The 26,202-nt window shown below is 54.5% G+C and overlaps 1 protein-coding gene across 1 annotated transcript; it reads right to left on the bottom strand.

Annotated features, from left to right (window-relative positions):
- On the bottom strand, positions 1–25,852 carry INCENP (inner centromere protein). Its single transcript, XM_032489585.1, is given in 22 exon segments — positions 1–531; positions 1,792–1,942; positions 3,370–3,477; positions 3,646–3,724; positions 5,285–5,502; positions 6,407–6,529; positions 6,834–6,954; positions 7,027–7,136; positions 12,661–12,672; positions 13,191–13,325; positions 13,398–13,515; positions 13,963–14,014; positions 15,046–15,163; positions 15,246–15,303; positions 16,151–16,202; positions 21,304–21,418; positions 21,420–21,482; positions 21,484–21,975; positions 21,977–22,103; positions 22,983–23,096; positions 23,462–23,612; positions 25,724–25,852. Coding segments are annotated over 21 exon segments (2,721 nt in total). The 5' UTR covers positions 23,602–23,612; positions 25,724–25,852; the 3' UTR covers positions 1–316.
- Between the last annotated feature and the right edge of the window lie 350 nt (positions 25,853–26,202).

Raw genomic sequence — 26,202 nt, 5'->3', positions numbered from 1 at the left:
TTGAAGGAATAGACTTTATTAATCTAGCTCTCAAACACCAGAGGCTAAAATTCAGCTGAATTATAACAACCTATTTACAGAGTGCTGTCAGCAAACCAGGCGGGGCTGGGCCTGGTTCTTCCCCAAACACCCACCAAGCTTGGCCTCCCAATGGGCCCGGGCCACTTTCCACCTGCAGCACACACAACACATTTATATACACGTGACCAAACCCTCCGCAACAGAACACCAGGCAGGAGGCCACCAGACCAACAGGGACACGGACAGACAGACACAGACAAAGGCCAAGGCAGCCGAGAGGCCCCGCAGGCCTGCCTCAGTGCTTCTTCAGGCTGTAGGCCAGGCTGCCAGGGACCCTGGGGCCCTGCAGGGGCGGTGAGTTCCAGACGGCGGAGCTGGTGCGCTTGTGGTAGCGGGGCTTGCTCTTCTTGAAGATGTCCTCCAAGTCCAGTGGGAGGATGGTTCCAAAGACCTCTAGAAGGTTCGGGGGGTTGTAGTACTGGTGGATGATGGCCTGGCTGAGCTGGGTGCCTGCAAGGGAACGTGAAGCCTGGGTCAACCACCTCGAGGCAGGCCCTTTATCCGTGCCATCTTACAACCATGAGATGTGCCCAAAGGCACACAGTAGTGACTGGCAGAGCCAGGGTTTGAAGACAAGTCTAGCTCCAGAAAGAACTTAAGCATATGACAACATCCTCAAGTCCTTGATTGGCTACTTATCTCATCAGCGTCACAGCCCCACGGTGCCTGGTGCAGGCTGAGGCCACGGGTGGTTCAGAGACCCGCCAGCGAGGCTGAGGAGAACCCTGGGGTATGTCCAGCGCTCGCCCTGCACCAGGCCTTCCGCCCGCTGACTCACTGTATGCTCAGTCACCCTTCTCAGTTGGGTGCTCTGAGAACCCCCATTTCACAGACGGTAAAGCCGAGAAAGAGGAAGTATGATGGCGAAGGGCAACTACAGTTAGCCTGGCTCCCTGACCAGGCTGACCCCTGCCTGCTGCCACCAATGCGAGGACTTGGTAGGTAGGAGACGAAGGCAGATTCTGTACTCTAGGGTTCAGATGAAGTGAAACTCACAAAGCAATCTGTCTTCTGTGGAGTGCTGATCCCCTCTGGGGTTCTGGGCTCTTCCTCTGGGGAGGGAGACCGCAGCCTGCCCTGACCCCAGCTCACTCAGCTCCTTGTAAGGCACCCACTGTAGGCCCGGCTGCACTCCACTCCTGGCAGACCTTGCACCCAGGCCTGAGACGGCACCTTCACACTTACCCCCACTCCTGTTAAAACGCTGCGGCCTGGAAACTCTGGGTCTAGTTCTGCTCTAGAGCCCCCATTCCCACCTCCAAATCCTCCCCCAGCTAGTCGGAACCCAGGCTCCTGCTCCTCGTGTGTCGCCGAAACCCCACTATCAGTTAGCTCTCTCCCCACCCCAGACTGCATGTTTGGGTCCATCTGGCCTGCTGGGCAGGACTCTGAGGGGGCGGCCAGAGCCCAAGGCGGAACACCCAGCACCGTGCTGGCCCGTGGCCAGCCACGATCTAACACATCTGTCAAGAATGAAGGTGCCCAACATCACAGATCTGGTCCTCAGACGAGCCCACTGGCCACAGGGTGCCTACCCTTCCCTGGGCGCATCTCAAGGCCTGATGAAGACTTGTCAGCCAGTGACTCAAGCTGCCAGCCCACGGGCACAACAGGCTTGTGATACCCGCAGCCGCCAAGCCACCCCATCCAGGGCCCTCAGAGTCATAAGTGGAGACCTGGCTCTCCTGGGGAGCTCCGGGCCCTGCTCACCTCTGGCCCAGTTGGGGATGGGCTTGCGGGGATGGGCCTCGTCATCAGTGGAGTCATCGCTGTTCAGATCCATCCCGTAGTTATCCGGGTTGATCTTGGGTGGGGCCCGGTGCCCCTGTGGAGTCATCTGATATGAGGTACAAGCTGGAGACTGGAAAAGATGAACACAGTTGTCAGCTGCCTGCCCCACATGCCTGCGTCTCCTGGCACTGGGGTGTACGGGGGCTCTGGCCGCCTCCCCTCATTTCCCAGGAAAAATGAAAAGGTTCAAGGGTTGCTCTCTAACGTAAAAAAACCACATCACATATACGACTCTGTGTCTTCCTTTTTCACGTGAACGTATGTTGTGAACATTCTTTCAGCTTGGTGTGTCAATGTGCGTCCTCTGAACGGCTGCTGGGCGCTCCACTGGGAACACCACAATTTGTAAGTGAACCATCTGGTTCAGCTAATTTCCAAGTTTTCAACATCTTTAACTATGCTGCGATGAAAACCCTTCCTCACACACATCTTGTTTGTAATGGCACTAAACTGGAAATAGCCTAAATGCTCATCAATAGGGGCTGGTTGAAGAAATTCTGGTACAGCTAACTGGAACACAGTCATCAAAAGAGATTTACAAGTGGTGAAATAGGCAGATGTCCACAACACACTAAATGAAAGGGAAAACAAGGGAGAAAAAATAATCGAGGTGCCAAATGGTCTGTGCTATGGACTAAATGTATTCCCCGCAAATTCCTATGTTAAATCCTAACCCCTAATGTGATGATATTTGGAAGCGGGGCCTTTGGGAGGTACTTAGGTCATGAGGGATCTATGCTCACGGGACTAGTGCCCTTAGGGAAGAGCCCCCAGAGAGCATCCTCTCCCCTTCGGCCATGTGAGGACACAGCAAGAACACGGCAGTCTACGGACCAGGAGGAGGGCCCCCACCAGACACTGAATCTACCAGCACCCTGACTCTGGACTTCCCAGCCTCCAGAACTGGGAAGAAATAGATGTCTATCATTTAAACCACCCCGTCTGTGGCGGCACAAACTGACTAAGACAGTTATAGCTTGTACCCATTTAAAACTATGTGTATGTGTGTGCGAGAGAGAGTACGTGTGTATATAAAACGTTCATATGTGTAAAAATACAGGAAAATAAGCACCATACTTAGTTTTCCTTTGAAGGTAACTTTCTTTTACTTTTTGCTCTTTTATAAAGTATAGTTTCTTTTTTTTTTTAAACAACAAATTCTACTTTTGAATAAAGAAAATACGTATCAAAAATAGTAAAAACATTCTGTATAGTGCAGGGAAATAAATTCAATACCTTGTAATAACCTTTAATGAAAAAGAATATGAAAATGAATATATGTATGTACATACATGACTGGGACATTACGCTGTGCACCAGAAATGGACACACTGTAACTGACTGTACTTCAATTAAAAAAAAAATAGTAAAACAATTGGGCCGACTATGTCCTTTCTCTTTCTTAGGATCCTAATATATACAGCCTGTGCCTCCAGCTACAGGGACAAGAATAATCAGGGCCGGGGGCCCCTTTCTACCCTGGTGCCCAGGCTTCACCTGCACGTCCACGGTCACGTTCAGGCTCTTGCTGGCCGCCGCGGCCTCCTTGGCTTTCTTCTCCTGCTCCTCCTGCAGCCGCTGCTCGGCCAGGCGCTGCTGCTCCTCCTGGGATCCAGCAGCCCGCGGGTGTTAGAGGCAGTGTGGGTGCTCTCCCTTCCCTGGACACCAACCCCATGCAGCAAGGCAGCTCCTGCCCCAGAGCCACCGGGCCAGCCCTCCCCGGCCCAGAGCTCAGCAGACCCCGGGGGAGCCACGTGCCCGGGCCCACTTTACCTTTTTCTTCTTCTCCTCCAGTTCCCTCTGCAGCCGCTCCTTCTGCAGCCGCAGGGCCTTCTCCCTCTCCTGCAGTTCCCTGAGGACCGAGCAAGAGCCTGTCAGGGTGGGGAGCCAAGCCCTGGCCCCATTCCCATCCCTGCCTGGGAAGCCAGGCGTGGTGCACACACGGGGGGAGATGGAATGGCAGGAAGGGCATGCCAGCTAAGAGCCCACAGCTGTGCTTATGCCCAAGGGGTGCACACTCAAGGGTGTGGGGAGTGCTCAGCTTTGAGGAGCTAAACCTGGCCCCCATTCATCCACACAACTTAGGTCTCCAAGACTCAGTCTTGTCTGCTGCACAGTGGGGATCATGACATCTTTCGTCCAGAGTTGCCATGAGAATGAAATGAGGTCGTCCTCACCATTGGCATGACCTGCAGGACAGCACCCAGCGCCAAGCCTGACAAGACGCAGGGAGGGGCTGACTGAACAACCACCTCCACTTACTAGCTCCTGACCCTGAGCAAGTCACGGAGCCTCTCTGAACCTGTTTCCCGGGCTGGGAGGTGGTGCTGCTAGTGCCCACACCACAGGTGCCTTCTTGTAGGATTAGACAAGGAAACGTGTGGAAAGCATGTAGCTCGGTATCTGCTAAAGCTGCCAACCATTATGACCATCACACCATTGCCCCTCGAAGTCCCTTGTGCTGCCCAATGCACATCTACTTCTAAAACCACATCAGCTGCCACCCTCTGTCCCCCTCCCAGACTCCTATCTCTGACTCTGCCCACAGGACCAGGGACCCCCTTTGTGCCAGTCAACAAGCACCAGGAGATGTCCTTGACGTGGTCAGCCCTCTGGCTGCGACCCACCCCTGCAACTTCTCCAGTGGGCTGGCCACCACCCACAAAGATGGACATGGCAAAAAGTGCTGCCTGGTGTTTCCCAGGAGGTGGAGGCCGGAGGGAGGCAGCTGCTGGGCTTGGGCCCAGGTCCGCCTGCGTATCTACATGTGGGCAGAGTTCTCTACATCTACACACAGGTGCAAGATCCCACGTACCTCCTGGCCAGTGGTGACCGTGGCTTATCCTTCCCGGCATCCCCAAGACCCAGCACAAAATGGCACAGGGTCAGTCCTGGATAAACGCTTGTAGAACTAAATGTGGAATTCTTGCCTACTGCAGAGACCATTGCCTCTGAGGGGGTTCATGTGCCACAGTTCCCAACGGGGGGCAGTTCCCTGCAACGAACCACCGCATGTAGTGGACTCTCCCACTCAAATGCCCACGGTGGCTGCTGAGAAAAGCTGGCTCGTCCTCCAACCTCTTTTATGTCAGTTGAGAAAAAATGAACCCGCAGGGTCGGCTCAGCCAGTTGGAGGCAGAACCAAGACAAAATCCCAAATGACCCTGCCCATTACTCCTTGAATGAATCTCCAATAGCCCACGCACCATCTTCAGGTGGTCTGCCTGGTTTGCAGCCAGGAGAAAAAAAGTCTGTCCTTCTATTCCAAATCCCCAAATGAAGGTGGGCGCTGCATCGAGGCGACGGCTACATCAGTCTCTCTTCCACACACACACAGGACAGCTGATGAGACGGCATCCGTATGACAACCCTGGGGGCGGGCCCACCAGCCTGGCCTGCGGGACTCCCTCACCTCTCGGCCTGGAGCCGCTCCTGCTCCCTCCTCCGCTCCTGCTCTGCCAGCTGCCGCTCCTGCTCCCTTCTCCGCTCCTGCTCGCGCTGCTCCGCCAGCTGCCTCTCCTGCTCGCGCTGCTCCGCCAGCCTCTTGGCCTCGGCTGCCTTCCGCAGCCTCTCCTGCTCCTCCTCCTTCCTCTTCTGCACCAGCTCCTGGTGTCGCCGCTCCTCCTCCTCCTGTGAATGGAGAGCAGGGTCAGGGCCTGCAGGCCAGGCCTGGGCTGGAGAGGCAAGAGAGGGTCTGGGAGGGAGGGAGGAGCAGCTGGCCAGAGGGCCCACTCCCTCCCAGCAGCCAGGCTCCTCTCGCACTGAGAATGGCAGGGGCTGACCCCGCGGACACCCCACATGAGGCTGCATCCCAGAGGATCACCGAGACCGGCCTGAATGGCATCTTGTGACAACTGCTGCAGCAGCAGACTTAGTAGTTAAGGGTACAGACTAGAGCCAGACTCGGGAGCTGGGTGACAATGGGCACGTCACAGAAGCCCTCTGATCTAGGTTTTATCCTCTTTAATAAAATGTGAACAACAGTAACACCCACAACCTCTGAGGCTGCTGAGTTTATACACATAGCACATCAGAACAGCGCCTAGCATGTAGTAAACACTCAGTAACTTTTAATCATTAGTATTTCAATTCCCTAATGACAGATTTGTGCTCCCTAGAGTCATCAGACTGACAGTTCCCAGGCAGAGTTAGGCCCATAATCTTACCAGCAAAACATTTAATCCTCACAACTTTATCAAGTAGATACCACTACTACTTGAAGAACCAAGGGAACAGAGAGGTCAAGGAGCCCACCCAGGGTCACACAGCTAATAAACGGCAGAACTGAGATTGGAAGTCTGGCTTCAGAGTCCATGCACTTAACCCTCAAACTGCTGCTTCCAAAGAAAACACGAGGCAGGTTACTGTCACCATCCCCACCTCCACAGACTTTGTTGAACCTTCTTCCGAGCAGGAAGCAACGGGATCCACCAGGATCAACCCAACAGGGTGGGTGTGCCCAGCAGTCCTCTGGGCACTGAGGCACTGCCGCCCTTCCCGGCTCTTCCCTGACGCCGGAGCCGAGCATTCGCACCTGTTGCAGCCACCTGAGCCTCCGCGCCTCCTCCTCCTGCTTCCTGCGCGCCTCCACCTCCTCCATCTTCTTGGCCGCTGCCTTTTTCTTGGCCTTCTCCTCAGCCAGCCGCTCCTCCTTGGCCTGCGGAGCCCACCCACAGATGCCCACTGGAGCAGCTCTCCTCACTCAGCCTCCAGGCCTCTGGGTGACAGACGCTCCCCACCCCTGCGGACCTGGCTGGTCCTCCAGAGCCCAGGGGAGGGGGCACCTGGGAGCCTGACCACCCGGGAGCGCAGGGCTGTGCTCAGGCTAGACTCCAGGGCCCATGGATGGGTAGGAGGAGGGTACAGGGCATCAAACCCGTAACATCCTGACGGGTCCCCTCCTAACCCTCGGAATATCAGGTCTGCCCACTCAGGCCGCGCCCGCAGCCGGCGGCCCGCACCTTCTCCGTCTTCTCGTCGATCTGAGCGAACTTCTGCTCGATCTGCTTCTTCTTCTCCTCCTTCATCTGCTCCACGCGCTCCCGGGCCTGCAGCACCTTTCGCAGGCGCTCCTCACGCTTCCTGCGGGCACAGGGCGGTCACGGGGGTCCGCCGTGGCGGGGCAGGCGGGTGCGCGAAGGGCCGGGCACTTACAGCTTCACCTCCTCCAGCCGCCGCCGCTTGTCCTCCTCCACCTTCTGCCTGCGGAGCTGCTCGGCCTCTTCCTTCCGCCGCAGGTTCTCTAGGCGCTGCCGCTCCTTCTCCTGGGGGTGGGCGGGAGGGGGTGTGAGCCAGGACGGCCCCCAAAGGCTGCCCAGCGGCCCCCACGGACCCCGCCCATAGGCAGCAGCATCAGACTGCGTCTGACCAGCAGAGTCGCCCCCAACAGGCTTCCATTCCCACCAGGATGGAGGCCTGGGGCTTCAATCTCTCCTCTGGGGTGGGGGGTGGGGGGTAGGTGGGCAAAGGCCTCCCCAGGGCCCAAGTCATGAGTGCCCTCAACTGAGCCCTGCCAAGTCATGGGCAGCATAAAAATCAGCTTCAAAACTTGATGTATGCTCTAACTATGTAAAATGCGTGGTTGAAAAAAGTATGAGATTGGGAAAGGACAGAAAAGCAGCTCTGAAAGTTATGGTTAATGTTTTATTAAGGGGGTGGTGGGTACACATGTTAGTTTGTTATTATTATGCTGTATAACTTTTATACTATGAGTGTACACACACACACAGGTACTCTTTTGTGGTGTTTATCAACTATTTCCTAATAGTTGAAGAAATGAAAGAAAATATTGCCAAATGCTAACAGGTTACTATATAGGCTGCTGAGGTAGATTAGAGATGGTATTTTTTCCTTTATTTTCCAAACGTCCTGTGATACGGCTAAATAATAATTTCAGAAACAACTTTTTAAAAGTAACTAGTTGGTTCAGCAGATCGATGCTGGGACCTCCCTCCTCCGCAGGCCCAGAAAGCCCTAGGGGCACAATCATAGCTGTGGGCAACCAGTGGGATATGGGTTGGTGGTGCTCCATGCACTCCCTGGCCAAGCACAAGACTGGTGCTTTACTCCTAATGGTCAGGGGATGAAGGTGGAGACTGGGGTCCCCTCCCCTCAACCTGGCTCCCATCAGACTCCCACCTCTGGCTCAGCCACGCACGGCCCCTACCTCTCCCTGCACTAATTACTGTCCATTCCTCCTTGGCCGCTGACCTTGACTGCAGATTTCCCACCTAGAAGGTAAAACCATCCTAAAGATGGAGAGAAGTGGTCCAGTTATAGGTAAAATGGAGTAGACACTCCCCTGTCTCTCACTAGATGTGGCTATAAAACCTAACAGAATACATGGAGCAGCTATTTGAGGTCTCTAACAAGTAAACAGCAGCAGGCAGACTGGGGAAGGAGACCAAACTCTGAAGCATCACTGAACCAGCAATGAGATGACCACCTTTTTTTTTTTTCCTCAAACCTCCAGCCCAAACTCAATGAGTCCTGAAACCCCAAAGAGATCACTGGGGCGCAGACAGAAAGAATTCCAGGAAAAACTCTAGTTCTGACTCAAACCCGTCTTCCCGCCCTCTTTCTCCCTTCTCATGTCCCTGTCCACAAACAATCCTGGGGCAATGGGGACAGCAGTTCCTGGAAACTGCAGAGTCAAAACTCGGGGAGGAGAACCTTCCACACCACATAATGGAGCTGTGACCCCCAAAGGCTGGGAAACACTGCTGCTTTTCTTCCTGTCTCCCAGCCAGGGGGCCCTGGACATGGTCAGGGAAGCACACAGCAGAGCAGAGTAACTAAGCCCTCAGCTTCCTGGCTGGAGGACAGAAAGGGGGAGCCCCAGAGAAGCAGAAAGGACTGGATAGATTGAGAAAATGATACCAAAAGGCTTTTATGAACTCCCGGGAGCAGCTCCAAACTGCAGATGCTTGGATCTGACCCAAACTATCATACCTAAAACTTTGAGAACTAAACCCACAGGCTACCCGCCAGATCCCAGATTGACTGCTGACTGGCACACTCAGGATAGATCCAAATTGCACTGCAAAGGCTTTGAAATCTGAACCAACATTGGAACCACAGGCCACAGAAAGCAGGTTGGAACCACAGCTGGAACCAGTGGGTTGCTGCTGAAGCAAACCATCAACATTCTCCATTAGGTTTAAACAAGACCCAAAGTCTCCTAACATCATATTCCAAATGTCCTGTTTACAATCCAAAATTACTCAGCATACAAAGAACCAGGGAAATCTCAACTCTTATGGGAAAAAACAATCAACAGGCACCAATGCCAAGATGATGGATGTTGGAATTATAGACAAAGACCTTACAGTAGTTATGACAAAAATGCTTCAACAAGTAATCACAAGCATTCTTAAGACAAATAAAAAAATGAAGTCTCAGCAAGTAGAAGATCTAAAGAACCAAATGGAAATTTTAGAACTAAAAATACAATAACTGAAATAAGAAATTCAGTGGATGGGGCTAATAGCAGAATGGAGAAAACTTAAAGATAAATAAATCAATAAAATGTATCCAATCTAAACAGAGCGAAAAGATATTAATGAAACACTAACAGAGCCTGAGGGAACTATGAGATGACAACAAAAGGTCCATGAAATGCTGAGGGGAGGGGACTGAAGAAATAATGGCTGAAAATACCCCTAATTTGCTGAAAGACATAAATCTACAGAATCAAGAAGGTCATCAAAACCCAAACAGGATAAACCCCAAAAAACCCATGTCCAGCCAAAAAAGAATCAAACTGCTAAAAAAGTAATACAAAGGGAAAAAAAAAATCTCAAAAGCAGCCATCAAAAAAAGGTCACATTATCTACTGGGGAGCAATGATTTGAATAACTGGAGATTTCTCATCAGAAAGTACAAAGGCCAGACGGAAGTGGCACGTTTTAAAACTGATAAAGGAAAGAATTGTTAATTCAGAACTCGACCTACATTCAGTGGGAAAATCCTCCAGAAATGAAGTAAAATAAACTTTCTTGAATAAAGGAAAACTAGAGAATCTGTTGCCAGCAAACTTGTCCTCAAAGAATTGCTAAAGGAAGTTCTTCAGGCAGAAGAGAAGTGATACCGGAAGTAAACACAGACATCAGGAATGAAGAGCAACAGAAACGACAATGTTCTGGGGAAATATCAACAGACTTCTTTTCCTCTTGAGTTCTTCTGTTTGACAGTTGAAAGCAAAAATTATTCTGATGGGGTCATGGATGTACAGAGATGCAACATGTGAGACAAGGATAACATACAGTGGGGAGTCAAGGTGCCTATAGGTAGTCAAGTTTCTATACGCCAACTGAACTGATAATTTATCGATTCTAAAGTGGTTGTGAGAGTTAAGCATGTAATGCCTCAGAATAACCACTAAAAAAGCCCTCAAAATGATACAGCCCAAGTCACAAGAGACAAGTTAAAATGGAATACTGAAAGATAATCAAGTTGACCCTCAAAAAAGGGCAAGAAAGGGGAAACAGAAGAAAAAAACTAAAGGGAACAGCCAACCATAATAAAACAGCGGACTTAAATTCAAACATACCACTAAACAGATCAAATAAAAGACTGTTAGAATAGATTTTTAAAAGAGAGAAAAAAAAAACCCACCCTGACTCAACTATAGGCAGTCTACAAGAAACTCACTCCAAGGGCAATGATTTAGGTGAGTTCAAAAGCATTATGCTGAGTGAGGGGAGCTGATCTCAGGAGGTCACCTGTTGTATGCTATGATTCCATTCACATGACATTCTCAGAAAGAAAAAACTACGGTTGTGGATAACAGGGGCTGGGGTGATGGGGCTGCTCCGCACCCCAACTGTGGTAGTGGTTACATAAACGTACACTTTCACAAGGTGTAGATTTCACTACTATATGGTAATTTTTAACATAAATTTTACTGTATAATTTTTTAATATAAAAGTTTTTTCAAAGATGCAAAGAAAGGTGGAAGCAAAGAGAGATGACCATGAGTCATAGAAACCAAGCTGGGTGCGGGAAGGGTCTGGAGGAGGACACTGGCCTTTGGGGGGCAGGTGGCCTTTGGCAGGCCCTTCTCTCTCCAACCACCAGGCCCAGGGAAACCCAGCAAGAGGCTGCACCGTCCACTGGCCTGGGAGGAATGCACCTCGGAAACCAAGGCCACATGGCACCCAGAGAGCTCACCACCCTCCCTTCCCCACCCAGAGCCGGCCAGATTCCTGCTTTCAGCGGGGCTCAGCAAAACAGGTTTCTGTTATAAAGCTTAAGTGCTAGAATCTCCCAGCCCAGGTCAGGAAATGTACTCTGTTGCACTGTGGATTTTACAGAAGGAAACAAGAGTCACTCCTATCATAGAACCCGTGCTTCCTCTCTGCCCCGACCCTGGGTGGGCTGCTCCCTAGAACAGAGGGTGGGAGGAAACCAAAAGCTTGTACAGCCCCTTCTGCCTCCAGGGGCCTCAGCTGAGCAGTCTCCCTGCCATTTACCCAACAACCACTTTATGCCAAGCCCCATGCTGGGTGCTTGATCCACATGACTCTCTGGTTCATCCAATCTCCCTGAATGGACCTGTCTCCACATCTTGTACCCAAGGAAACTTAGGCTCAAAAGTTAGGAAATCAGTCCAAGGCTCCAGCGACCTGCCTGGGAGCGCTGGTCTCCTAAGGACTGTCCCACCCACCAGATGCCCTGGGCAGGGACCTGGGCCTCCCAAAGCAGGAAAGGGCAGCTTCCTAGACTTCTCCATCATCCCCATGAGCCCCGCGAGGCTCCAATCAGTCTGGGAGGGGCACAGGTGGTTCTTCGTGGGAGGAACCAAGTCCAAGTCTGGTTCACTGCTGTGGGCACAGGGGCTTCGCGGGGCCCTGGCACCAAAATAGGTGCATAAGGACCACATGGCCTGCTTGCTGGCATACTGGACAGCACACCATCACCCTGTCCACCCAAAGGGGACCAGCTTCCTCGCAGGAGAGGCAAGTTCAGGCCCCACCTGCCTGTCAGCTGCTGGGAAGTCCCTTGACCTGCCAAGCCCACACAGTGCTGCTGAGGCCCTGAGGCCCTCAGCTAGAGGCAGAAGCCCTTGCAATAGGAGGCCCTTCAAAGCACCAGTGGGAACTAAAGGACTGAGGGGGCTGCAGCCTTGTAGCTCCTCAGGAGACCTCGGGAGCCAGGACCGTGGACCAAGCAGGCCCCAGCTCCCCGTGGCTCCCTATGCATGGCCAGTGGTCTAGCTCAGCTCTAAGGTATCTGAGAAGAGAACAGCTTCCATGGCCTCCTTTCCAGAGGATGCTGCTGATGGTTCCAGTGTCACCCAGCTGACCAAACCCCCCTTTTTCCCCTACTGCCCTGTCCCTCAAGGCAATAGCCCAGGTCTGTGACCCAGTACATCTCAGTGGCTCAGGATCAGAGATGCCTTGTCTGTTCTCTTCACAGTCCCAGACCCTGAGGGGAGCCCGGTGCTGGGGAGGAGGGTGGGAGGTGGCTGTGGGCAACAGTGTGAGATGTGGTCCTGGTGAACCGCAGCAGCTCACACCCACTCTACTTCCTCCTGCCTCGGGGAGGCTCCAAGACTCATCCTCCCAGGAGCAGAGTCGAGGGCAGGCTCTGTGGAGGAAGGAAGCCAGCTCTGGAGGGCCAGCCAGCCAGCACCTCTGGTTCACCCCCCACCTCCCACCCCCCTTACCACTCCTGCTTATGAAACGTTAGTGCTTCTACAGCTGCTGGAGTTTTGCAAGGACAGGGCTACAGTGGGTAAGTGCGAGGTAGAGCTAGGTTACAAGGACAGGAAAAGGCTTTACTTACAACAAAGCTGCACTGTGGAGGGGAGGAAACAAGGAAAAGGCGAGAGTTAATGCCACGTAGGGGGCATCCTGGAAAGCAGGTCACCCTCCTGGTTACGCCAGTGAGTCTGCTTGGGGTCTGCACCCTCTCACCAGTGGCACCACCCCCCGTTATCTCACCCAGCCCTCCCCACCAAGTCAGTGTCTGCTCACCTTAACTACTCAGGCTGCTGGGAGGGAATAGGGGTGGTGTGTGGGGATGGATGGCCACGCGGTGGCCAACCAGGCCAGTCCTGCAACTTCCCAGCCCAGGGCCGCCAGGTCACTCTGAGCCGCCAGAGCCTCTGGGCTCAGTGCAGAGCCCAAGAAGTGAGGACAGTCCCTAAACGTCAAGGCAGCCCATGGCCACAGAGGCTTGAGCTGGTCCTTGAGCACGGGCAGGTCACACCTGCCTTGGCCCAGACCCACACTGCTCCCAGCAGCCTAGGGACAGACTGGAGCCTTCAGCCACACCACCCCCGTTCTAACAAAGCCCAGGCACGGCTCCCTCACCTTGGGGTCCATGCGCAGGGGAGTGTTGCGCTTAATGAAGGATTTCATGATGCTGCTGTGGGGGGTCGAGGTTGGGGTCATGAGCATTTGGTTCCTCTGCACCGTGTGCAGGAAGGTCCGGAGGGGCCGCACCACCTGCAGACGAGGACCCAGGTCAAGACGTGTGGGCGAGGCCAGGGCACCGAGGGAGGGCAGGTGCCCACTCACCTTGCTGGAGGGACAGGGTGGGGAAGGGGTCTTGCTCCTGGGGGGCTGCAGCTCCTCATCCTCCAGCTGCTGCTCCTCGTCCAGCTCACTCACCGCCTGCTTGTAGCTGCGCTTCCTCCTGCCGAGGCACAGCCACAGCGGTGTCACGGGGCCGGCCTTGGTATCCTCCCCACACCCCGGCAACACCCCATAAGAGGTTACCCCCTGTAAACAGAACCAGGCCCAGCCCTCAGGACTCCAGACTGGAAGACACTGCAGAGGTGGGGTCTCCCTGACCGATCCTCTGCTGCTCAATCAGAGGAAGGGAAGGGACCAATCCAAGGTCACATGGCCAGGATGACACAGAAGGATGGGGCCTGGGATCTGGTCGCCTACTCTCAGGGCAGGCTCATCCCACAGCATCAAGCTGCCTCCTTCATTAAGTCAGAACACCAGGCCCCACCTCAGCCAAAAGGCAATGCAGGCCCCTGACCACATGCCCACCCTCCCTGAGCAAGGACTCAGGTTTATGTCCCTCTGGGCCCCTCAAAATAAGTCACCTACACGCCCCTCCCCAGATGCAAACCTGACACTCTGGGGTGGCTCCTTGGGGCCATCTGCTCGGTCAGTCCTGGCCTCTGTGGAGAGAGCAGTTTCAGTGAGGCGGCAGTGGGGCACGGAGTGGGCAGGGCAGGACACTCCCTGGCAGACCCCAGGGTGGCCAGGAGCAGAAGCAGCAGCTTAGTGACAACTGGCCCTGACAAATCCGTGGATGTGCGGAGCAAGGTCCCCAGCCCCCAGCCCCCTCACCCCCAAGCCTGGCCTCTGGGGGGAGAACAGCAGGGCAGTCTCGTCGAAGCGGTCCTACCACGTCCCACCCACCTCTCACACTGAGAGCCGGGGGTGCCTTTCAGGAAGGAAGCCGCAAGTTCTAGCAGACCCCTTGAATGGTTTCAAAATCCCACTCCTCCCGGCCCTTTCAGCTGGGGCTGGCACAGGGTGGTGGGAGGTGAGGAGCGGGCGGCTCCTGACAGGGTCAGCATGTGGGGTGCGGCCCAGGACGTTTTGTTCCACTGCTGGGAGAAAGCGCGGTCTCTCCCCTGGCCCTGCTGCTCTTACTCCAGAGGGTCCCGGCAGCCCCTCTGGGAGCTCTGGGGCTGGCTCGGCCATTGTCCCCAGCCTCACCAGGAGGCTGGAGGAGCTGTGTTCAAGATCTCATAGCAACAGTGCTCTTCCCACCAGGGATATGCGGGCCAGGCCCCAGACCCCACAGTTCTCCCGCCTGCTTCAGACAGGAGACCCACAAAGGCGAGAAATGAGCCAGCCGCAGAGGTAAAACACGAGGCCAGGTTCACACCTGCTCCCGGCTGGAGTGAGGCTCAAGGCTTCGCCCTGGCACGTTCACGGTGAATGCCCCAATTCAGGGGCCTCCCCCAGTTTCCTGCACTGACCAGCCAGCCACAGCCACTCATGTGACCCTCAGCAGCAGCTCCAGCCAAAAGGAAGGACATGAAACCTGCAGGCTCAAAGAAGATTTGTGCACACTGGGTCTCATTTACCTTCGGCCTATCCCAGAGTTGGGCTTCCCTCTTCCCCGAGAGAAAGTCAGGCTGTGGCCGCCAAGGCCCGCAGGGCCCCAGGTGTGTGCACCAGCAGGTCAGAGACTCACCCTGCTGCCCTTCAGATGGCGTTCCCGGGCCACCAGCTGCCAGCTGCGGGCCCGGCGTGCAGATGGTGATCTTGGTGGCACTGCGGAGCTGCAAGGTACTGCCGTCGTTCTGGGGGACCTAAGGGAAGAACCAAGGCTTGGGGTCTGCACCCGGGACTCACAGGCCTCGAGCCCGCCCCTCCCTGGCCTGCCCGCCTTACCTCCGGCTCAGCCGCTGCCTCAGTCTCAGCCTCCTCGCCGGGCTCCTCGGCCTTGGGGCTGCAAGGGGAGCAGGGGGGCACTGTGGGATCTGCCCAGCCCGGGCCCCCCCCCAAGAGCCACATGTCAGATGCCCTGGGCCCGGGCCACAAACCCACAGCGTCTGGCAGGATGAGAGGACAGGCAGCCAGAGCCAGTGGCTCCGTGGTGCGTCTGCTGCCTGGGCAGAAGAGGGGCGTCTGCTTCTGAATTTGTCTTCACTTATATCCCATCAGGGCCTTGATTTCGAGACATCAGACTTTTCCCAGCTCCGCCACAACCCCTTGGGCCTGGGTGAGCCAGGTCTCTTTTGAGGGCTGTTTTCTATGCACTGTGGGGCCAGCAAAGCCAGCAGGTCTGCCCAGTCACCCTGTCCCTCATCCCAAGCAGGACCATCTGTTCCAAAGAAGGGGGCGGGGGGTAGTGTGGAATAGCTTTAGTGATGGCAGGAGGTGGCCTCCAGGAAGAGGAGTTCTGGCCCAAAGTAGTGCAGGGGTACAGTCCTGTAGTGGAAGCACATCCAACACCCATGCCACACCACCCTTAATTTGAACTGGACCTCATGGCTGCACTGGCTCATCCACAGGCCTTTGGATTTGACGACCTACGGAGCCCAGGCCCCAGGGTAAGGCTCGGAGGGGTCAAGGCCAGGCCAGGGCTGACAAATGATGTTGACAAGCAATGTAGAAGACCTGACACCCATGTCACTGGCTGCCCGGAAAGACTGGGGCAGGGGCAGCGGGCAGGGCAGCCGCAGTGGGCAGCCCAGGGGCAGTCCCCACAGAGAGGCAAAGCCCAGGCACAGGAAATGCCACCACCAGTGGGACTTACCCGGAAAGGGCCCTCAGTGTCCCAGAACTGAACTCACCTGACTTTCTGGGGCACCTCAACATTCAGGAGCCTCTCCAGGTAACTGTGGCCTGATGGGAAAACAAAGGAAAAGATGTCCTCAGAATCAGCCAGGTGCTTCTCCAGGAGGTCCAGGGAATCAGGGAATCAGGCTCGGGTGGGGCCATGGCCACTACTCACTGAAGCCAGACTTTCCACCCACAGACCCCTCTCTGCACTAGACACAGATTCCTCCAACGTACAGGCCCCCCCCTCACTAGATACAGACTCGCCACACACACCTGCAGGCCCCTCCCTTCACTAGACACAGACACCCCCACCGCAGACCTCTCTTCACTAGACACAGAACCCCCTCTCCACTTACAGGCCCCTCCCTTCACCAGACGGACCCCTCCCCCTACCTGTAGGCCCCTCCCTCCCTTCACTAGACACAGACCCTCTCCACCTGCAGACTCCTACCTTCTCTGGGTGCCATGCCCTATGGTGCCCTGAGCATCTGCCCCCGGCACTCCCTCAACTCCTAGCGCCCTCAGTGGAGCTGTTGGCTTGACGTCTCCTGCTACTCCCCTAGCTCCCTAGTTACAGGCCCAGTCTGAGAACACATCTTGGCTCCTTCACTGGGCTGGGAGTATCTAGGGAAGAGGGACAATGTCCAGCTCTGGGCCTCCAACTCCCAGCACAGGTAGACACAAAGCACCTTATTCATTTAGCATATATATGTCAAGGGCCTACAGTGTACCAGGCCCTGGGGATCCATGGAGAGCAATTCGGTCTGGATAATCATCAGATAACCCTATAACCGACATGTGACATGTGCCATGGCAGAAAAAGCAGAGGATTTGAAAAGCCTCTGATGGGGAGCCAAGCTGGTCTGGAGGCTGGGCAGTGGAGGATGAGAAAGTTGCCAAGGGGGAGGAGGAGGGAGAATGTCCAGGCTGGTGGTTCTCAAAGTGTACTCTCAGGCTCCTGGAAGTCAAGTACCCAAGACCCTGGCAGGGGACCCACAAGGTCCTCACGCTTTTCACCGTTAACACCCAAATGCTATTCTCCCTTTTCACGGTGCTGAGATTTGCCCAGATGGCACGAAAGCAATGGGAGGTGAACTGTAAAGCCGGAGCGCCAAACAAGGCGTGGAACCAAAGTGCACCCCACACTCGGGACTGGAACTGTCCAGTTTCACTTAAGAATGTCCTTGGTGAGGGACTGAACACTATTCATTTTATTCAATCTAAACTCTAGTGCGTGCCTCTCTGCCATTCTGCGTGATAACACAGGAAGTGTGCAAAATGTCCATGGGTTGCATAACCAAGTCTCTGAAAAGCACAGGGGTCTGAGGACTCAGCTGAACTGGCCCCTTTTTTTCACGGAAGGCTGTTTTTAAGTCAAAGAACAACGGACAAACTGGCTAACCAAGCTTGGGCATCTGGCAGACATTTTCTTAAAAATGAACAAAGTGACTCTGTCACAAAACAAAACACCAAACAATGTTTGTTGCCAAGAATAAGAAATTGAGCCCAAAGAAAAGCCAAAAATAGAAATATGGAAAATGTGTATCCACCACCATGAACTTCACAGCTTCCTGATACCTAGACGTTTCTGATGAGATCAGAAAACAAACGTGCTCCTTTAAAAAATATATGTATAATGAAGCATGTCAGCATCTGGAAGATGTGCGTGACTCTGTATCTGTGAGAACGCACAAGTTACATGAAAAAGAAAGAATATGCACAATTATCTAGAAAAGCTTTTAAAGTGCTCTTCCCTTTCCCCACTACATTTCTGTGTGAGGCCAGATTTTCCTCACAGCCTTTAACCCAAAGAACACAATGCAGCAGATTGAATGCAGAACCCAGCTGTCTTCCTTGAAGCCACACACGAATGGGATCTGCAAAATGTAGAATGCCAGTCTCCTCACTGCATTTTTGTTCAGAAAAAGTTTTTTCTTAAAAAAAAAAAAAAAAAAAAAAAAAAAAGCCTGACCTTAAGAGATAATAGACTTGAAGTATTAAATAATATTTTAAATACTAAAACAGCAATATTACTATTTAAAAATTTTAATAATATTAAGAATTTTTTGATTCTTCATTTTCTAATACAGTAACTATCAATAGATAGGATGCTCATAACCAAAAGCTCTTTGGGGGTCCTTGATCATTTTGAAGTCTGGAAGCAGGGGCTGAGGCCAAAAGTTGAGAGGTGCTGGTCTAGGCAGAACAGCATCTGCAAAGGCCATGGGGCAGGAAGGAAGAGGCTTAGCAGGGCACAGAAGGAGGCTGGCTCCAGCCATCTGAGCCCCCTCCAGCCCCGGGAGCATGGCCAGAGGTAAGACTGAGAGGCACCCAGAGTCTAAAGGAAAGAGGGGAGGCAGGCAGCAGACCGAGGCAGGAAGCCAGGACCTTCCTGGGCTGAGGCAGGCTTAGGGGATTGGGAGGGACCAATACAGGGCCAGGTGCTCTCACCTGAGGGGTCTGTAGCCAGGAGACCCCCTCGCCTCCCCTGCCTCCCAGCCCAGCCCAGTGCTCACTGATGAGGCAGAGAGTGAAGACGCCCCCGTGACAGCACAACTATTCCACCAGCACAAAGACCTTCTCTGGAATGTTAAGTGCCATCTGCATGCCATTCAGGCCTCAGAAAGGCTCTGGTGGCAGGGAGAGGGCCTAGAGAGGGACCGGGGGCTGCTCCCCAGTGCAGACGTGGCCTGGGCACCCAGGAGGAGCTTGGCCTGTCCAGCAGGGCCCTCTGAGAACCCTGAAGAGCGGCCCCGGCCCCCGCCTCCCCACTTCAGAGCCCATCTGTCCATCAACGGCTGCAGCCACACTTCTTGGCCCAATGGCTGGCTGGCCAACTGTGTACCCTGCCGGGAGTGTGGAGGATTAATGCCTCCACCCAGCAGCCCCTCGCCCCAGTGCCTCCCACTGGCTCCAGAGGCTTCCTGGGGACCCCAGGCCCGTTACTAGCTCCTCCGCACCCCCTCACCCCGTCTCACTTCCCTGCTTCCCCTGCTGCAGGTAATTCCCCCCCCCCCAGTAGTATCAAGTTACCCTCAAACCCTTACATCAAGGGCTACTTCTGGGGGAACCCAAACTAAGACTCCGCCTCTGAGTTGCCCTAACCAGGGCGTCAGGAAGGCCTCCAGGAAGCCCTGTCTCCCCTCGCTGCTCCACACCCTTGCAGCGCCCCCTGTAGGGCCATCTGGGCCACAACTCCTCTGAGCTTCAGGGATACTGGCAGTCCTGTTTTGTTTTGTTTTTAGACTGACTGAGCTGTACCACATCCAAGCACTAGGCTGGCTCCTCTACCCACATTCAAGGCAGGTGTTATTACCATTTAACAGTTGGGGAAACTGAGGTTCGGAGAAGGGTGTGCCCCAGGTCACCCAGGCTGTGTGACTCCAGGGCTTAACCACTGTGTTTTACTGTCTTCTTTCCACAGGCTTGGGTCAAATACAAATCAAATCAGAAGCGCACCAAGTACAGGAGGCAGGGGCAGGAGAAAACGGAATGGCTTAAGAGCTACGAACCCAGATGTCTGATCCAGAAGCACGAAAGGGTCTCGAGAGCCTCTCCCCCACCCTCCCTCTAGAGTTCCAGGCTTGCCTGCCTCCTCGGACCCCTGCCCAGGATCAGACTCAGGACAGAGGAGATCTCCAAGGCAGGTCAGAACCACCGTGGCCCTTCTGGGAATCCAAAAATGGACAGTGTGCCCGACCGCACGTCTGCATGGATCCCAGATTGGGTGCCCCTGAGCCCCGTGTCCCGGAGCAAGCCCCTCCCCAGGCGGGAAAGAAACCCAGCCAGGGGAGGTGCCCTCACCTGCCCGGTGGGCAGGCCCTGCCCTGTGGCTTTCTACCACCATGCCTCCTCAGCAAACGCCTGCCATCCTGTCCCAGAAAGCAGGAAACATGTGGGGCTCAAATCCCAGCTTCCCAAGGTCCAGACCTCCTTAAGCTTCAGTTTCATTAACGTAAAACCTGGCCTGGCCTCTCCACCAATCCCACTGCTCAGTGTCCTCTGGCTGGACCCTTACAGACTCTTTCCTGGTTTCCCTGCCTTGTTCCCTCCCCTCTTCTGTGGGGCCGTTTTTCACACAGTGCTGGAACCTTCCAACAACCATCAAGGGGCCACAGCCCCCACGTCAGTGGGGTCAAGCCCAAGCCCCTTGTGTGGCTCATAAGCCCCAGATACCCCATCACTTGCCGTCTCAGGCCTCAGGGACTCCATACAAGCTGTTCCTTCTGCCAGGATACCTTTCCTTATGTTTTTTCCCACCTGGCAATAGCCCAGACAGCCCTCGAAGCCCTCCCAGCTCAGACCCTTCCTCCTCCATGCGACAGCCCTGACTCCTCTGTGGCTCATGACACCTGCTCCCACTGGGACAATGATCCCTGGAGCTGGGATCAGATGATGATAAAAACAGCTAACGTTACAGAGCCCTGTGGCAGGCAGTGTTCTAATCACCTACGGGGGTTAACAAAGAAAACGGCACAGCGACCCTCGGAGGTGATACTGTTATTACCCAGCTGACAGGTGAGGAGCCAAAGCCCATGAAGGAACTCCTGGAACCTGCCCCGTCACAGGGCAGGGGAAGGGCCGAGCTGGCACTCAGACCCAGCTATCTGTCCCTCCCAGAACATGCTGCTGTGCTGGAAACTCACATCTCTTTGCCTCAGTCTCTCCAGACCAAACCATTATGCTAACAGGCCCACAATGTGGGGAATCTAAGTGAGCCTCTGCAAGAGGGAAGGGGAACACGCCAGCCCTGGGGAAAAGGCCCATGTTTGAGCTCAGCACGGTATAAACCACAGGCACAATGTCCCCGATGGCCCTGGACCTCAGAGTCCACATTTGTAAAGCAAGAACGTTAGCCTAGATCTGCACTGTCCAGCATGGTAGCCACTGGCTACAGGTGGCAATTTAAACCTGAACTAAGTAAGATGTAATAATACTAAAAATTCAGTTTCTCAGTCAAACTGGCCACATTTTAAGGGCACAACCATCACATGTGGCTAACTAGTGGCTACCGTATAGGACGGCACAGATCTGGAACATTCACATCATCCCAGGAAGTTGTGTGGACAGCTCCTTGCCAGGCGGTTCCCCAGAGCTCCTCCAACTGAGCAGGCATGAAGGATCACCCCCCACACCCTTGCACACTACTGAACCCCAGACTCACAGATGATGCGGCCGGAGGCGGCCGGCTCTTTGGTGGCCTTCTTGGCGATCCTTCTGCTTGATCTTTGGACGGTGCTCTCCTCTTTGGCCATCATGGAGTATTTCTGGGCCAGTGAGAGCTGAGGGCCCTGGGGAGGACGGGGCAATCAAGCTGCGCCGCACTGACCGCCGGTCCCCCCTGGGAGCCCGTGGGTGTGGAGAAGTTATCCGGCAGGATGGGAGCCAGCACGCGCTCCCGCCACGGGGAGGCTGGAGAGCTAGGCGAGTCCTGTGGGCCTGGGGAGGCCGCTGCAATCCTGAGCTTGGAGGCGGACCGCCCTGCTCCGAACCCTCGGCCCTTGGAGTCCTGGGGTGTGGTCATCAGGGAGCTCACGGTGACAGACTCCAGTCTCTCAGCCTCTGTCTTCTTAGGTGTTGAGTCCTTATCTGGGGTCAAGGTGATCTGGGAGGCGGGAGCGGTGTCCGGAGGTGGGGTTGGGCCCGGACCCTGGGCAGACTGGAGCTGGCCAAGGTGCTGCTCGGCACTCTGGCGCTCGCTGACACCAATCTCCACCAGGGGCACCAGCTGGCTCTGAGCCAGGCTATTCTCAGGCTTCTTGGTCAGCACCGTGGGGGACTCAGGGATAGGCGAAGGAGCGGTCAATGCCGCAGAGGCCGCCGCGGCTGCAGCCGCAGGCACGGGTCACCCGCCTCAGGACAGAACCGTTCTCCCCCACCACTGTGGCCAGCTTCTCCACCTTGTCCTTGCTACGGAGGTGCCGGGAGCTCAGCTGGCTGCTCCGAGTCCTTCTGCGGGACAACCTGCCGGAGGAGGCAGAGCAGAAGCTGAGACAACACAGTAGGGCAGGGAGTACACCAAAATTCCAGCTGGAACCACTAGCCTCCCTAGAAGCTGCCAGCTCAAGTGGAACCTGAAGTGGAGGGCTTGGAGGTCAAAGCCAGGGGTGCTAGCCTGGGCTCTGCTACCTCTACCCAGAGACCCCGGCTGCTCGTCCCTGAGCCTCAGTCTCCCTACTTGTAAACTGGGATAACACCAGTTCTCACAGAACTGCTAGGAAGATTAAATTCATATAAACCTCCCACTGACTGAGGGCACACGGTGCCAAGCACCCTGCTGGAGACTTGTCACTTAACCCACAGGACAGCCCTGAGAGGCAGGAACCATTATTTTCACTATAGATTTGTGAAAACTGAGGGACGGGGAGGTGGAAAACTGGCCTAAGGACATACGGCTGCTAAGGGGCAGAGCTGCGTATGTGCCCAGGAGTGCCTGGCCCCAAGACCCACTCTCTTCCCCTGGTATTCTGCAGCCTAGGGTCATTACTGTGGCAATTATAAATAGCACAGCAACAGTGGGTTAGGGAACAGCTCCCGGTCTACATCTCTGGTCACTTTCCTCCAAGCAGAATGTCAGATTCTCTTTCTTCTTCCATCTCTAGAAATCCTTCCCATCCTCCAAGGCCCAGATCAAACACCACCCTTATCCCCACCAGGCAAGCTTTGGACTCCACCGCCTCGGGTCATGCTTCATCTACTCTCAGCCCAGTGCACATGGTACCCACTTCTCCTGCTCCCAGCTAACACCTGCCAATCAAACTCTCCCTGTGGGCTCCAAGCCTCTAGACCCCACCTGCCCAGCTGACACTCCCCTGGCTGGTGATAGCCTCTGGCCCCTGCTACCTTTTCCGGATGGGGTCTCTGTTTTCATCCTGAACATGAGAAATCCGTCTCTTCTTCCGACGGTTCTTCTGAGAAGGCGTTTTGGGCATCAGCTCGGGCTCTTTGCTGAATTCTCTGATACAAAGAGAGTGATGTTCAAGGCTGCCTGGAAACCACTGCCCACCCCCTAAACCCCCCACCCAGCCTGGCCCCCTCATCTTTCCTGGCAGTGACAGGTCAAGCTGGGGTGACCAGCACCAAGTGAGCTCTCCAAGGCCACGTGCGAGTCACTGCCAGGCACTCGGGACTCCCTCCCGGAGACACAGCAGGGGTGCAAGGTTGCCAGGCATCCCCATCCTCCAAGGCACAGCCCAACACCTCTCCTTCCTCTTCCCATCACCCAGCCTCCAGCAGACGGGCCCACAAGAGGAACCCCTGGCAGCCTGTTTGTCTTGCTTATCCCCAAGGCCGCAGCAGCCAGGCAGGCCCACGCCCTGTACCTAGTGAACATGCGCTCAGCCTCCTCCTCTATCTCCCCCAGCCACACCAAGTCCTTATTGTCCACGTTGCAGACAAACTCCATGAGCTTCTGGTCACATAGCTCCAGCAGGTGAATGGGCCCTGGGGCTGTCGTCCCCATAGTGGCTGTGCCTGGAGAAAGCGGAGACAAGAGGAATGGGGGCTGGGGGCTGGGGGCTAGAATCTTCACAGTTCTCAAATGCCTCCCCACTCACAGCATGCTGTCCCCGTAATTTCACACTGCCCAGACTATTCTGTGATCAATGGCCCTCCTTACAAATGGCCTTCTTTGGAGCTTAAAATGACAGGGCACTTCCTTCCTGGATCAGGAGAAACTGTGGCCGCCACAGGACCCCTCTACCTGCCCAACCACAGGCCAGCTCTTACCCTCCTACTGGGCTCTCCTCTTACTACCTACAGGTGAGTGAGGGGCAAATACACAGTCACCCCAAGTTACACGTGACCTGACCCCAGGCGTCAGGCCAAAGAACACTAAATCCAACTGCCTCTTCAAGAGGCCAGTGAATGGAAGCAGTTCCATGTTCCAAAGGAGTGGGAAAGGAAGTGGGGTCCAGAGACAGGCTCTTCTCTAAGCGGCCCCCACAACCCTCTCCCTTGAGCTGAAATGCCCCCGAAAACTGATGAGGGAGCATGAGGTAAGCAGATAAGCAATGTCTTGTTTTTAAGAAAACTTGTTTAGACAGATCAGGCAGGGGAAAATACAAAATCGGTTTTCTCTTAACTTCTTAAAAAGCTACGGTATCCTCCTGAAGTCTCAGTTATAAAATCATCGCCAAAGCCCCAGGCAAGGAAGAAGTGTTCTATTACCGTCATAGCAGGGGCTCAATAAATATCCCGACTGGGGGAATGAATGAAAGAATAAATGAATGGGTGACGGTCGTAAGCCATAATAACAAACTGCATGTCTCAGGCCTTGGCAGTGACCCATCACCTGGATCTACACCTTCAAAACCAAGAACCATGCACAGCTCAGCCTCACACCTAAGAGGAAAGCTCCCAGAAGGAGGGGCTAAGTCACTGACCCCTTATAGAGCTTAATACCAGGTTCCGTTGCAGCCTCATAGGACTGCCTGGGGCCGATTTCCAGGGCACATGAGCCTTTGTTCCTCGAGCAAGCTCTGCCCTCTATCTGGAACCTTCTGTCTCCTATCTTGTACAGTTCGTTCCTCATCACTCGGATCTCAGCAACTCAGGGAGGACCTGGCCACCAGCCACGATCCTATCCATCAATTTCAGTTCTCCAGGTGGCACGTGGGTAACTGTGTATCTGTTTGCTTACTGCCTGTCTCTGTCCACTAAACACTTGTTCCCTGAAGGCAAGCCCTTGTCTGTCTTGCTCGGAGCTGAAAGCCCAGCATCCCAAACAGTGCCTGGCATGAAAGGAATACCTGTTAAATGAGTCAGTCCATCTAGCAACTCTACACCTAGAAACATCCTACAGGTACAACACCCCCCCACACTCCACCCCCTACTGGACACCAAATGAGCTCATTCTACACAGGTTAGGGCAGCCATACTCATCGAAAACCCTACTTCGAGATGCCAAGGGCAGCACTAATCAGGGCAGGGCCAATTAGGCAGGATCACAGAGGCTTTGGACGGAGACAGCTCTGCAGTGCAGGCACAGCCTCTCCGCTGCCATCCCTCTGGCTCCCCTCAGGTCCTCTGTCCCAGATCTCAGCCCTGGCGAAGTGCAGGAGGCCAGGAAAGAGAAAATTGTTTAAGGAGGCTTTTTTTTTTTAAGTATTTGTTCAAAATGGCAAAGTGGGTGAGAGCTTCTTTCACAAAGTGCAGGATGGTGTTTGGGTTTTTTCCGTGAGGAAGTTTGGTTTCAGCAGCCTCAGCTTGGGTATTTCAAAAGGGTCACTGTCATTCGATCAGAGGTGACCCTGAGAAAGAAGGGATCAGTGTAAGAATGAGGGTCCTGGGAAGAGCAGCAAAAATCTCTTCAGCCCATGAAAGACCTGGTGTACAAACCTAGAGCACTCTGTATCCCACCAAGGGCAAATGGGGCTCATCTTCCTCTCCCAGAACTTCTTTCACATAATACACCAGACTAGATGCCCCACCGCCCTCCTTCGCAATATCTGTTCCTTTGAGGGTGCAGGAAGTGGGGCACCTAACCCTCTGCCACTCCTCAATGAAAGAAGGTCCTAATAGCTGCTTTCTTTAACGAGTCCTACTCCACGCTCGGGAGGAGCACCATCTCGTTTAATTCTCACCACAACCTCATGAAGTCCTTTGTGCAGATGAGGAAATTGAGGTAAAGAGAAGTTAAGCCAAAGTCACTCTGCAAGTCAGGGGCGGGGCCTGGATTTAAACTGCGCTCTTTGCCGCCTACTCCATTTCAGCCTCGTAAAGGCAGGCGCCAAGGTCTGGCTCTGGGCTCCCCATAGTGGCTGACAGCGAACGTGCCTGGGGAGTGACAAGATCGGAGACAGCAGTGGCCTCAGGAAATGGTTAGTTTAAAACGTTTCTCAGCTGATAGGGAGACGTTGAGCGCGGGCTCACTGTACAAAAATGCCATCTGGCATAATCTCGTCACACAACCTGGTCGATGCGGCTTCCTGCGCGTCCAGGTCAACAAAACGCCTCCCAGGCACAAAAGAAGGTAGTAGGTATCGGGAGGGGGAGGGAAGGGGTTTTTCTCTCGGATGGAGGGTGGGGGGTCATCTCAGGCCCCAGGACCAAGGCAGGTCAC

The sequence above is a fragment of the Camelus ferus genome, chromosome 10 (assembly GCF_009834535.1).
Source record: "Camelus ferus isolate YT-003-E chromosome 10, BCGSAC_Cfer_1.0, whole genome shotgun sequence".
Taxonomy (NCBI): domain Eukaryota; kingdom Metazoa; phylum Chordata; class Mammalia; order Artiodactyla; family Camelidae; genus Camelus; species Camelus ferus.
The sequence above is the reverse complement of the archived record's forward strand: the minus strand, read 5'-3'. Positions and strand labels throughout refer to the sequence as shown.